Source organism: Scyliorhinus torazame, chromosome 4 (genome assembly GCF_047496885.1).
Source record: "Scyliorhinus torazame isolate Kashiwa2021f chromosome 4, sScyTor2.1, whole genome shotgun sequence".
Taxonomy (NCBI): domain Eukaryota; kingdom Metazoa; phylum Chordata; class Chondrichthyes; order Carcharhiniformes; family Scyliorhinidae; genus Scyliorhinus; species Scyliorhinus torazame.
This window is the reverse complement of record NC_092710.1, coordinates 217,481,841-217,495,696: the sequence shown is the minus strand read 5'-3', so window position 1 is coordinate 217,495,696 and position 13,856 is coordinate 217,481,841. Positions and strand designations below refer to the sequence as shown.

Here is a 13,856-nt window from a genome sequence, read left to right as displayed (position 1 = left end):
GGTAAAGGGGGAGGACCTGCTTTTGAGCACAGGCACTGACAAACTACTCGATGTAAATAATAATAAAAGCTTCACCGCCCACGAAAGGTCACCATGTCATTAAACAGCAGATGCATTCCCCCAATATTGAATGAGATGGGGGGGGGGGCGGGGAGACTTCTTATTGCCCTGATTTACTGGGAGGGGGAGGGGCGAGAGGAGCTCTTTACGCTTTAAATAATAAATGAGATGACAATGGGCTGGGAGCGGCCAGAGCAGGTGGCGAGCATCCGATCCAGCTCTCTCTATCTCTCGCCAACCATTGCACGCCCAGATTGTCCCTGAAATTACATCGAGTCACTTTCACCACCACCTCCAGTACTGACGTAAAGCTGATAGGACGCAGCAGCAGGACGCCGAGTCACTGAAACAAAACACCCCTCCTCCCCTCCTCACACACACACACCGGGGACGGAGATGGACAGCCCGAGTGCAACTGCTTTCAAGAGCCGCCGCGTGAACAGCTTGTAATAAAACAGTTGCTGAGAATTGAGATGCCTCTTACTGCGGCACGCATTGCCTGGACCATGGTAGGAACCGTCTTCTGCAATTCGCTGCTTGTTGTATTGATCTGACATACAGACGGTGCTGAGACACACCACCACATGCGTGGGACTGCGCCTGAGGTTTTTGAGCCTGGGGTTAACGCGCGACCACCGCCGAATTAGTCCGCCTTTGTCATTTCCATTGAATTACCAAATTCGCACCTTTTTTTTTCCCGAACCAAACCGACAGCAGGTATGACCATCGGAAGCTAAAGGACAGGTTGGCTGCCACACGTTCGCGGGCGAGCCGGATCAGGAAAGATACACCCTGCCCACGTTCCAAAGGCAATAGGAGAACAATGACTCATTTGCAAGCGGGGTTGTCTCCAGAAACTCTGGAGAAAGCCAAACTGGAGCTGAATGAAAACCCCGACACCTTGCACCAGGACATCCAGGAAGTGAGAGATATGATTATCACCCGGCCGGACATCGGCTTTCTTCGGACTGACGATGCTTTCATCTTGAGGTTTCTCAGAGCCCGTAAATTTAACCATTTCGAGGCCTTCCGCCTGCTGGCTCAGTACTTTGAGTATCGTCAGCAGAATCTGGACATGTTCAAGAACTTCAAAGCCACCGACCCCGGGATCAAACAGGCGCTGAAGGATGGCTTCCCTGGAGTGCTTTCTAACCTGGATCATTATGGCAGGAAAATCTTAGTCCTCTTCGCTTCCAACTGGGACCAAAGCAGGTACAAGGCTGAATAAAAGCTTCTGATCAGCCCAAAATGAGCGCTGTTATGTTTGGTCCATTTCGAGTATAGCTTGATTGGCAAACAAAAAAAAAGATTATTTCCCCCTAATGTTAGGCTTTTGTATGAACATGCATCCTGGCTCCCCTTGGCCTATATCCCATTGAATTACAAAGCGCAAAACGAAGCATCAAATTGCAGTAATCATCCTCGAAACACTGCTAGATAAAAATAAAACAATCCGAAAAATCCTGAGTTTACAAAGAAACCCCGATGCCAATTACAAACAAATACTGAATGTATTCCTGAACCAACCTATTTTTGGCAGAGAGTACTTCAATGAGGGGTCAATACAACACAAAATAGTTTTTTTTTAACCAAGGAGAATGTTACCGATTGATTTTAAAATTAAAGACATGAAATAATCAGATATATTTGTAACATGACATCACCAGGCCTGTGTCAATCCTAACCATCACCATATCATGAATACTTACCCCGTGACTGTACTAATGAAGTTAAGCAGTATTAAATGAATATTGGTGATGTATTTTCCTTTAACCCAAAGCTCAGAGGATTTTGCTTCACATCGAGTAGGTGGGAATGGGGAATCCATGTAAAAAGAACACCAAGGATGACTTCTCCCAAAACAATGGGAAACGAAATACGTCTTGACGACATTTTAGATAGTAACAGTTCAGTGTCTAATGGGGAATCATTGAAAAAATGCTCACTTAAAATTCACATTAATATATGAAGTGCAAAGGACCAAATAAAGCTTTTTAATTTCACATTGACGTTCTTTACCGCAAGTTTAGTGAGCATCAATCAGGTCAGTGGTCAATAATGTAACATTCTTGAGCAAGATAGGAGGTCTTTAGTGATATATTAAGAATGTAATATTAACCAGAGCAAATACATCTGTAGCCTTGAAGTAATGTCTCTTGCCTCCGCTATTCCATCATCTACCATGGAACTTGGCTAGTGGCATATTTCACAAACTACCTTTAATGGCAACAGCTCAATTACATCAATGTAACAGTACTGACCACTACATGGGTGGCACGGTAGCACATGCTTCTTAGGGGCTGGTTTAGCTCAGTGGGCTAAACAGCTGGCTTGTAATGCAGAATAAGGCCAGCAGCGTGGGTTCAATTCCCATACCGGACTTCCCGAATAGGTGTCGGAATGTGGCGACTAGGGGCTTTTCACAGTAACTTCATTGAAGCCTACTTGTGACAATAAGCTATTATTATTATTAGGTGAATTGAACACTCTGAATTCTCCCTCCATGTAACCGAACAGGTGCTGTAGTGTGGCGACTAAAGGATTTTAACAGTACCTTCATTGCAGTATAATGTAAGCTTAATAAAGACGATTATTATTATTACATTTTCAGAAGGGTATTACTTCTCAGTTGTAACTGAAACTTAAATTAACATTTAGATATTTATTCAACATGTAAATATATAAAAAGCCACCTAAATGTGAAGCATTTGCTTTATGATTCTTTTGCAACTGATGCAAAAATTATATATAGCTTAATCATTTTATATGTGGGGCTGTACAATGCTACGCTACCATGATACCGAAGTGGAGCCATGTCTTGATGTTGTAGGTGCCTTTAACAGGATTTCCACAGAAATATAATCTAATTTGAAAGGTAAAGTTTACTAAGAATTTGTGATGTATTCAATCTGGATACATGGTAAATACAAGTCTATATAGGGCCATTGAAATGCCACTAAACTTGGAATAATTGCTGCGGGTAACCAGACTGGTACCATGTTTCTTATACCAGTCAGTTGCTCCTGACACTTAAAAAAATTGCAATTTTATTTGAATTTGCCATTTCTATTCTCCTTCACTTTATCACTGGTCATTTGATCCATGTATTTGCTACCTTCTGTATATGCAGTTAAAATAAATGTCTTATTACTTTTCTTTCTTCATTACAAGAATTGTTTGTACTACTCCAGGCAGGGAAAAACGATTGTTTTATACAAGCTTCCTATCATCTTCAAGGAATTAAGTTTTATTTCTCCGGCTGCATATCCTGACAACGTATTTGCTTATTTAAAGCTGTGGCACTCTGCTGATGCTGCCAATGAAATATCCATCAGCATCATTAGATTATTCTCCTAAGTTACATTTGTCTTATATTTTTATGATTTAGTTTTGACTCTCATGGTCTCATTGTCTTGCATTTCTCTTCATCAAATCACATTTGCTTTCTCAGCCCAAAGCTATCAATCTATATTTGGCTTATTTATTTATTTACTTACACCTTGTAGGTTAAAAAGCAGGGAACTTATGTTATGCTTGTATCAGAACCTGGTTAGATCACACTCAGAACTGTGCACAATTCTGATCTCCATATTGTAAAAACAAAAGATACCAAGGTACTGGTAAAGGTGCAAAAAGACTGACAAAGATGGTGCAAAGACATATTTATCAGAAATGATCTAGACCTGATAGAGATCTCTAAAATTAAGAAGGGGTTTACTAGGGTAATTTGAGAAGGTGTTCCCACTTGAAGGGGGAAAGTAAAACTATGCAGCATAAATGTAAGATAGTCACCAAAAATTCACCAGGAAATTCAGGAACTTCTTTACACAAAGGGTGGTCAGAATGTGGAACTCCGCAAGGAATAGCTGAAGCGAGTAGCATAGATACATTTAAGGGGAAGCTAGATATATCCATGAAGGAGAAAGGAATAGCATATGTTGATATAGTATGATGAAGTAGGAAGAGACTCACAGCAACACAGATCAGTTGGGCAAATGGCCTGCTTCTGTGCTAGACATTCTATGCAATATATGTAACAGTTCTGTATTACTACAAATAAAGGCAACTGTGTCCCTGTCCAAATGATCTTCAAACTCCATGTTTTATTCATCCATATCCTTACCTCAACTCTAGATTTGACTAGTCTAACACACACCCTGTTAACGTCAAACATTTTACTCTACATAAACTGAACTGATCCATAAATCTGCAACAAATTTCATATTTCTTATTGAGTTCTGCTGATCTATGTATTTTGTCCTGGACAACCTCCACAGTGCCTCCACACTTTTGTGCATTGATTTTCGCTCTTTTTCACCTGTCCTTTTCCTAAAAATCAGTCCACACTCTCCACTCTTCCAGCTCTGGGCTCTTGTATAACTTGCTCCTCTTTGTTTGCCTTCATTGGCAAAGTGTTCAGCCATCTTGGCTTTATAACCTATTTTCCAAACCAACTGTTTTGCTGTTACTGTCCCCTGCCCTAACCCATGAAAATTTCTAAACATATTTTACCATGTCTCATTCACTTTTTCGAACTGATCTGCTCTTACTATCTAGCATTACTTTACCTCCTCTGTGAAACAACCAGGAACATCTACTCCATTAAACAGACTATATGAATGAATAAAATCTGTTGATTTGTTTCCATGTCTTCTGATGTGGTGGACCAATTTCCGGTTTAGCACCCAAAGAACAGTACAGCACAGGAACAGGCCCTTCGGCCCTCCAAGCCTGTACCGGTCATGATACCACCCTTGGCCAATACCCTCAGCACTTCCGAGTGCCGTATCCCTCTATACCCAATCTATCCATGTATTTGACGAGATGCCTTTTGAACGGCATTAACGTACCACTCAATCAAAGCCGCCATTGAAATATCAATACAAAACAATAAATTGTATTAGGTTTTGCTTTTAGTTCAATGCCTCACTCAAACTCAATGGGAATCTGGATTGAAGAGTCAAAAACAGAAGTCAGGTGCAGTGAATTCAGCAATCTGATCTCAGCAACGTTTCCCTTGTCCATCCAAGCTGTCATGGAATCAAACTCTGCACCTGAAGCTTTGCCTCACAAATTGTACCCCTTCTTTTTTTTAATATAAATTTAGAGTACGCAATTCATTTTTTCCAATTCAGGGGCAATTTAGCGTGGCCAATCCACCTACCCTGCACATCTTTTGGGTTGTGGGGCAAACCCACGCAAACACGGGGAGAATGTGCAAACTCCACACGGACAGTGACCCAGGGCTGGGGTCGAACCTGGGACCACGGCGTCATGAGGCCGCAGTGCTAATTCACTGTGCCACCGTGCTGCCCTTATTGTACCCTTTCTTAACCAGAGAGTTTCCTCTCCAATCCTTGAAGAAGTTGAATAGATTTGTCACACACAAAACCTATAAAGTTATGCTGACTCCCTTTATTAGTCCATATTTTTGAGGTTTTTCGACATTATTGTCAGGTTTCCTCTATTGTTCTACCAAATATGTGGAAACCAGGGAATCCTAGAAATGTGGAGTACAGAAGGAAGCCATTCACCCTGTCCTGTTTGTGCTGACTCTTTGCTTGGTCCCACATCCCTCCCTTTTTGCCCCTCACCCTGAAAGTTCCTCATCCTCAAAATCTGTCAACTCCCTTTGAAAATTATTTATGAAATCAGTTTCTGCTACCTTTCAAGTTCGAGCGGTCCAGATATAAACAAGTCACTGAGTGAAATTATTTTGTCTCATCTTCCCTCCAGTTATTTAGCCAGTAATTTTAATTCTATGCCCTCTGGCTATTGACCTGCTCATTATAAGGAGTAGTTTTTCTCTATCTACTTTATCAAAACCACTAATATTTCTCTTTCTTGAAGTTTGGTGCCCTGAATTGTCCATAATATTCTAATTGTGACCTAACCAGTGGTTTGTAAAGCTCTAGCATGATCTCTTTGCTTTTATGTTCTGTGCCTCTATTTATAAACCCAAATAACTCATATGCTTTTATAACCACCTTACAATTGTACCCCTGTATCTTTGATGATTCGTGTAAATGGACACCAAGGTCTCTCTGCTCACCTACACTTTTCAAATTCATGTATACTGTCTTTCCATCCCAAAGTGCATCACTCCACACTTCTCCACAATGAACTCCATTTATCATCCTTCTGCCCATTTAACCATTCTGTCTATTTCATCCTGAAGTCCACACTTGTCATCTTCACTATCTGCTACATTGCCAATTTTTGTATCACCTTCAATACCCAAACTTAGGCTATAGCTAAAAACTGAAATTAGTAATGGACCCAAAACTGACCTCCACAAACACCACTACAAACCACCTCCCAGACAGAAATCCATCCACCTCTGCTTCCTATCACTGTTAATTTTCATCCATATACCAGTATACCAGTTTCCCCTTAATTTCATGGTCTTCCATCTTCTTAAATAACCTCTTATCTGGCACTTTGTTCAATGTCTTTTGGAAATCTCTGCAAGTGACATCTATTGCACTTCCTTGAGCAAGCTTCTCTGCTACTTTGTCAAAGAACGTAATCAAGTTAGTCAGACACACTTTGCCTTTAACAATTCCATGCTGTCTGTCTTTGATTAATCCGTGCCGTTGCAAATGAAAATTTATTTTGATACTGTTTGTTCAAAGGTCTTTTATTGAATATTACACTTGATGGATGGAGACAATGAATACATGAGGGGAAAGGACTAGATATTCTGAAAGGCTGAGATGAGATACAATGAAAGGAGACACATGGCATGGTAAACATTAACACAGCCTAGTTAAGCCAAATTTCTTTGTGAAATATGCTATGTCATTCAATGTAATTAGTGCTTTGCATACAATGAATGACAAAGAAGTGCAGTGACTGTTGGTAAGCAGAGATAAGCGATAGCCATTCTTTACAGGGTGGTTCCATAAATAAAGATCTACTGTATATTAGTATTAATTTATTATTGTGAGCATTGCTGGAGAAGCGTTTGCTCATTATTCTTGAGAAGTTGGACTGCTGCCTTCTTGAACCAGTGTACTCCAGGTAGTGAAGATACTTCACAGCATTGTTATACATGCATAGAACATAGAACATTACAGTGCAGTACAGGCCCTTCGGCCCTCGATGTTGCGCCGACCTATGAAACCACTCTAAAGCCCATCTACACTATTCCCTTATTGTCCATGCAGACAAGGAACAGGAGTTGGCCATTTGGCCCCTTGAACCTGTTCCGATATTTAATAAGATCATGACTGATCTGAGAGTAACACAAATCTGAATCCCATGATAACCTACCACCCCCTTGCTTATCAAGACCCAACCCACATCTGCCTTCAAAATATTCAAAGATTCTGCTTCCATCACCTTTGCAGGAAGAGAGTTCCAAAGACTCACAACTCTCTGAGAGAACGTATTTTGCCTCACCTCCATTTTAGATGGGCAACCCCTTATTTTAAACCGTGACCCCTAGTTCTAGATTCTCCCAGAAGAGGAAACATCCTTTCCGTATCCACCCTATCAAGACCCCTCATGATCATCTACATTTCAGTTAAGTCACCTCCCACTCTTCTAGTAAGTGGATTCAAGCCTAGCATGTCTAATCTTTTCCCATAAGACAACCCACCCATTTCAGGTGTTAGTCTGGTTAACCGTCTCTAAAATCTTTCTAACACATTTACATCCTTCCTTAAATAAGGAGACTAATATTGTACACAGTACTTCAAATGTGGTCTCACTAGTGCTCTGTATAACTGAAGCATAACCTCCCTATTTTTGTATTCAATTCCCTTTGCAATAAATGTGAACATTCTGCTAGCTTTCCTAATTTCTTGCTGTACCTGCACACTAGCCGTTTGCAATTCATGCAAAGATATCCCGATCACTTTCAATCTCCCATCATTTAGATAATAACCTTCTTTTTTATTCTTCCTGCCAAAATGTACAAATTCACATTTTTCTTATATTATACTCTATTTGCCAGATCTTTGTCCACTCCTTAACCTATCTGTATATTATTGTAGCCTCCTTATCTCCTATTCACAACTTACTTTCCTACCTATCATTGTATCATCAGCAGATTTAGCAACCATCCCATCCATCCAATGTAATTTCCCTTCCAGAAAACCATGTTGATTCTACCTGATTATCTTAAACATACACAAATTCCCTATTATAACTTCTTTAATAATAGCTTCTAACTTTTTCACTATGACAGACATTAAGCTAACTGGCCTATAGTTTCCCACTTTCTGTCTTATTCCCTTTTTGAATAATGGAGTTATATTTGCTATCTTCCAATCTAATAGGGCTTTCCCCAAATCTCACGAGTTTTGGAACATTAACACCAATGTATCAACTATCTCACTTGTCGATTCTTTTAAGGTCATAGGATGAGGTGCATCACGACTCCAACAATTTACTCAGTACCACTTCTTTGGTGATTGTAATTGAACTGCATTCCTCCCTCCCTTTCCTTTCCTGGTTTGTAGCTGCTTCTGGGATGTTACTTGTGTCTTTTATAATGAAGACTGCTGCAAAATATCTGCTTCATTCGTCTGCCATCTCTTTTTCCACGGTCAATACTCCAGACTCTCTTTCTATAGGATCAACCCTGACTTTATTGACTCATTTCTTTTTAAAATATTTACAGAGACTCTTACTATCTGTTTTATATTTCTGGCCAGCTTTCTCTCACACTCTAATTTTTCCTTCATTAACCTTTCAGTCATTCTTTGCTTTTCCTGATATCCTGTCCAATCTCCTGGCCTTCCATCTATCTTTGCACAATTAAACAGCTGGCTTGTGATGCAGAACAAGACCAGCAGCCGTGGGTTCAATTCCCGTACCGGCCTCCCCGATCAGATGGCGGAATGTGGCGACTAGGGGCTTTTCGCAGTAACTTCACTGAAGCCTACTTGTGACAATAAGCTATTGTTATTATTAATTAAATGCTTTTTTCTTTCCGTTTGATATTATCTTTAACCTTTCTAGTTAATCAAGGATCGTGTTTCCACCCCTTGGACTTTTTCTTACTTATTGGAATGTACCTATTCTGTGCATTCTGAAACACTCCTTGAAATGTTTTTCCACTGCTTCTCTATTGACTTGTCACTTAACATAATTTACCATGTTGCTTTAGTCAGCTCTGCTTTCATATCCTCATAAGTTTAAAAGCAAAGGGCGAGATTCTTTGGCCTCCCCGTGGTGTTTTTCTCGACGGCAAGAGGCGACCCGCCATTGACTGGTGATGGGATCATGTGGTCCCGAGGCTGCCAATGGGATTTCCCATTGAATCCACCCCACGCCACTGGGAAACCCGCAGTGGGGTTTACCCTCAGTGGAACCGGAGGATCTGGAACAGTCGGAAGGTCAAACCCAGAGTCTATGACCCACTCCTCTCTCAAACTGAATGTGAAATTAAATAACATTATAGTCGCTGTTTCCTAGGGATACCTTGACTATGAGATCATTAAGTCAATGCATCTCGTTGCACAATACCAGATCCAGTATAGCCAGTTCTCTGATTGGTTCCAGCACATGCCATTCTAAGAAACTATTCTGACAACGTTCTATGAACTCCTCATTTAGGCTACCTTTGCCCATCTGACTTTTCCCATCTATAAGTAAATTAAAATCTCCCATGATTATCGCCATGCCTTTCTGACAAGCTCCAATTATTTATTTCTTTATAATCCACCCTACCACGTGATTATCATTAGGGTCCTGTACACGACTGCCACAAGTGACTCCTTGTCTTTACCATTTCCCATCTCAACCCAAACAGTCCTCTTTTCTTTAACTTCGGTCATCCCTCTCTATTGTGCTATGACCATCATTAACTAACATAGACATCTCTCCACCTTTTCCTCGCATCCTGTATCTTTTAATATTAAGGTCCCAATCCATGTCCTTCTGCAGCCCTGTCTCTGACATGGCTGTCAAACCGTATTTATTTCGATGTATGCTCTCAACTCATCGGAAACGTTTCAAATGCTTTGTGCAATCAGAGACAGAGCGCTGGATTCTCCGATTTTGTTGCTATGTCTGGAGGAAGCGCCTGGTCTTACAACCAAAAGGTCGGTGCTGCCCCCGCACCGATACTCCGCCCGAGGGGGGGCTAACAGCCGCGCCACATAAAGCCCCCGGCTTTACCTGCAGATATGGATGCAGAATGGCTGGGTCCGTGGCCGTGCATGTGCACGGCAGCCACCACACGCGGACCCAGCCTGCCAGATAGTGCCCTCCTGCAACCCCCCTCGCCAGCCCTGGACCACTCCCCACCAGTCTCCCCAGTCCCTGCCAAAGCCCATTTCTGCCAGCGGAACGGCTCCACCCCCCCCCCCCCACACCCTCCCCCCCCCGAAAATTGAGGGGACACTCGATCAACGCCGTCGGGAAGTTGGCCCATTAGGGGCAGAACATTGGGGGAGGGCCTCAGATGACGCCCCAAACCCTTTCTTTTTAATCTTTTTTCTAACCTCTAGTCTCATCTGTTCATTTACTGTTAGATTTGTACTATCTATCTGATCCTGTCACAGTCTGTTTTGCATTCCCCATAATAATACATTTTCCTTTTGCATTAGCTCTACTCTTGATGTATCACATCCTCCCAAATGTGATCCCTTGCCCCCACCATTTGGTTTAAAACTCTCTTTACTTCCCTAGTTATGCAGCTCACAAAAACACCGGACTCAGCATGGTTCAGGTGTAAACTATCCCAACGGTACAGATCCCACTCTCCCCACCATTTGTACCAGTGCCCTATGAACTGGAATCCACTCCTCCCACACTAGCCTTCGAGCCACACATTCATCTCCCCAACCTGAATTGTCCCATACCAATTTACATGTGGATAAGGTAATAATCCAGAGATTATGACCGTTTGAGGTTCTGTTTACTAGTTTGTTCCCAAGCTCCTCATACTGCCTATGTCATTGGTACCTACTTGGACAATGATGACTGGGTCCTCGTAGTCCCACTGCAAGTTCCTCTCCAGCCCTGAGCAGAAGTCTGAATCCTAGCACTGGTCAGGCAACACAGCCATCTGGACCTTTGATCTTTGCTGCAGAGAACAGTGTCAATTCCTCTGACTATCTGTCCCCACTACCACTACATTTATTATAATTCCCCCGCTTGAATGGCTTCCTATACCACAGTATCATGGCCAGTTAGTTCATCCACCTGCAACCCTCACTCTCATCCAAACAAGCTGAAAAAAATCTCAAACCTGTTGGACAATGCACAAGGTGAGGTTCCCGCACTCTTGCCATCTGGGTCCCTTACCTGCCTCACTTGCAGTTGCACCCTTCTGTCTCTGACCACTGAACAAATCAGAAGATTGGCTGGTTAACAGGGAACAGAAGAGTTGGCATAAATGTGCCTTTTTTTATTTGGCAAGATGTGATTAGTGGTGTGCCACAGGGATCAGTGCTGGGGCCTCAGCTTTTTACAATTTATATAAATGACTTGGATGAAGGAACTGAAGACGTGGTTGCAAGATTTGCTGACAACACGAAGATAGATAGGAAAGTAAATTGTAAAGAGGACGTAAGAAGGCTACAAAAGGACATAGATAGGTTAAGTGAGGGGGGGAAAATCTGGCAAATGGAGTACAATGTGAAATTGTCCATTTTGACAGAACGAATAAGAAAAAAAGTTCATGATCTCAATAGGAACAAAGGGACAGGTGTAGGCCATTCAGCCTGTCGAGCCTGCTATGCCATACACACACTATCCACAGAACCCTTTACATTATTGTGAATCAGAAAGATATCAATCTCTAGTTTAAACATACTCAATGACTGAGCATTCACAGCCCTCTGGAGGAGAAAATTCTAAAGATTCAAAACCCTCTTTGTAAAGAAATTTCTCCTCATCTCTGTCCTGAGTGGCATCCCTCCTTATTTTGAAAATCACCTGCATCTATCCTTTCCATCCCTTTAAGTATTTTGTAGGTTTCAATGAGATCACCTCTCTACCAAACTCTAGAGAAGACAGGCCCAGTGTCCCCAATCTCTGCTGAACCTTCATTGCACTCTCTCTATGGAAATAACATTTTTTGAGGTAAGGGGACCAAAACTGCACACACTGCTCCGGGTGCAGTCGAAACAAGCTCCTATACAATTGAAGCATTTGACCTCACTACTCCTGTACTCATTACTCCTGTATGGACAAGAATATCCAGGCCCATTTGTATATCTACACTTTCTAACTTCTTACCATTTAGGGCATACTCTGCAGATCTATTCCTCCTACCAAAATGGATTACCAGAAATTTTTCCACACTATATCTGCCACGTTCTTGCCCACTCACTAAGTCTGTTCAAATCTGGAGTTTGTGTACGTATTGGTCTCCATATGTAAGGAAAGATGAAGAAGTTATGAGAATGTTTACTGGACTAATTCCAGGAATGACAGGTTATCTTACGAGGAAAGGTTGGAGAGATTAGGTTTGTATCCACTTGGGTTTCGAAGAGTAAGAGGTGACTTGATTAAATCCTTTAAGATCCTGAGGGGTATTGACAGGGTGGATGGGAGGATGTTTCCTCTTATGGGAGGATCTAGAACTAGGGGCCACTATTTAAAAATAAGGGGTTGCTCATTTCAGACAGAGATGAGGAGAAATTATTTCTCTGAGTAGGTCATGAGCCTTTGGAATTCTCTTCCTCAAAAGGCAGTGGAAGCAGAACCTTAGAATATTTTTAAGGCAGAGCTAGATAGATTCTTCATTAACAAGGGGTTAAAGGTTACCGGGGTAGGTAGGAATGTGGAGTTGACGAATTTGGGGTACAAGCAGGTCAGTCATGATTTTACTGAATGGCGGAGCAGGCTCAGGGGCTGAGTGGCTTACTGCTCCAAATTTGTATCTTCACACCCTATCCTGAAAGATGCCTCCTGGAATAAAGTGTCCAGGTAACTCTGCCCTTCCCTGATATGCGGGAGTGTCTGCCATTCAGCCTCCAACTCAAGAACTCGGTGTCAAAGTTGCAAATACTCACTGCAGATGTGTTAGCCCTGGATCACACCGGTACTCAGAATCTCCCACATCTTGCAATGGTGACACTTCATCTGCTCTGCCTTCTCCAATATGTGGTCATTAGAATAGAATAAAATAGAGAAGAATATAATAGAGTAAAATAGAATTTACAGTGTAGAAGGAGGCCATTCGGCCCATTGAGTCTGCACCAGCCCTTGGAAAGAGCACGCTACTTAAGCCCACTCCTCCACCCTATTCCCGTAACCCAGCAACCCCACCTAACCTTTTGGACGCTAAGGGGAAATTTAGCATGGCCAATCCACCTAACCTGCACATCTTTGGACTGTGAGAGGAAACCGGAGGACCCGGAGGAAACCCATGCAGACACGGGGAGGAAGTGCAAACTCCACACAGACAGTCAACCGAGGCCAGAATTGATCCCGGTTTCCTGGAGCTGTGAAGCAGCAGTACTAACCGCTGTGCCGCCGTGCTGTCCAATTAATTAATGATTGCTAATTACTTCAGCTATAAACCTCCCAAACCTGCCAGTAAACTTTACAATACTATACCAATTACTGATTTACCTGCTCCTTTCCTGTACCAATGTGGAAATCTAATACTGGAGCCGGAAACAGTGTAGAAAAAAGGCACCTCCTCCCTATTCTCCACCAAACTCCCCACTCTACACACTCTTGCAGTAAACCTTACCTAAAGCACATATTTCCCGTATGCACCGAATTCACACTTTGAATCAAATTCCCAGATTCACTCACTTGGTCTCTGCCTCACTCAGTCTCCCCTCACTGACCGTGCACCTCTTATTGATGTAGTTACTTGCCTA

General features: G+C 42.1%; 1 protein-coding gene across 1 annotated transcript in view; it reads left to right on the top strand.

Annotated features, from left to right (window-relative positions):
- The first annotated feature begins 269 nt into the window (after positions 1-269).
- clvs2 (clavesin 2) overlaps positions 270-13,856 on the top strand; it is a 141,916-nt gene continuing 128,329 nt past the window's right edge. The window contains exon 1 of the mRNA XM_072499335.1: positions 270-1,272. Within this exon, the coding sequence (XP_072355436.1) occupies positions 884-1,272 (389 nt within the window). The 5' untranslated portion in view covers positions 270-883. The remainder of the gene's footprint in view (positions 1,273-13,856) is intronic.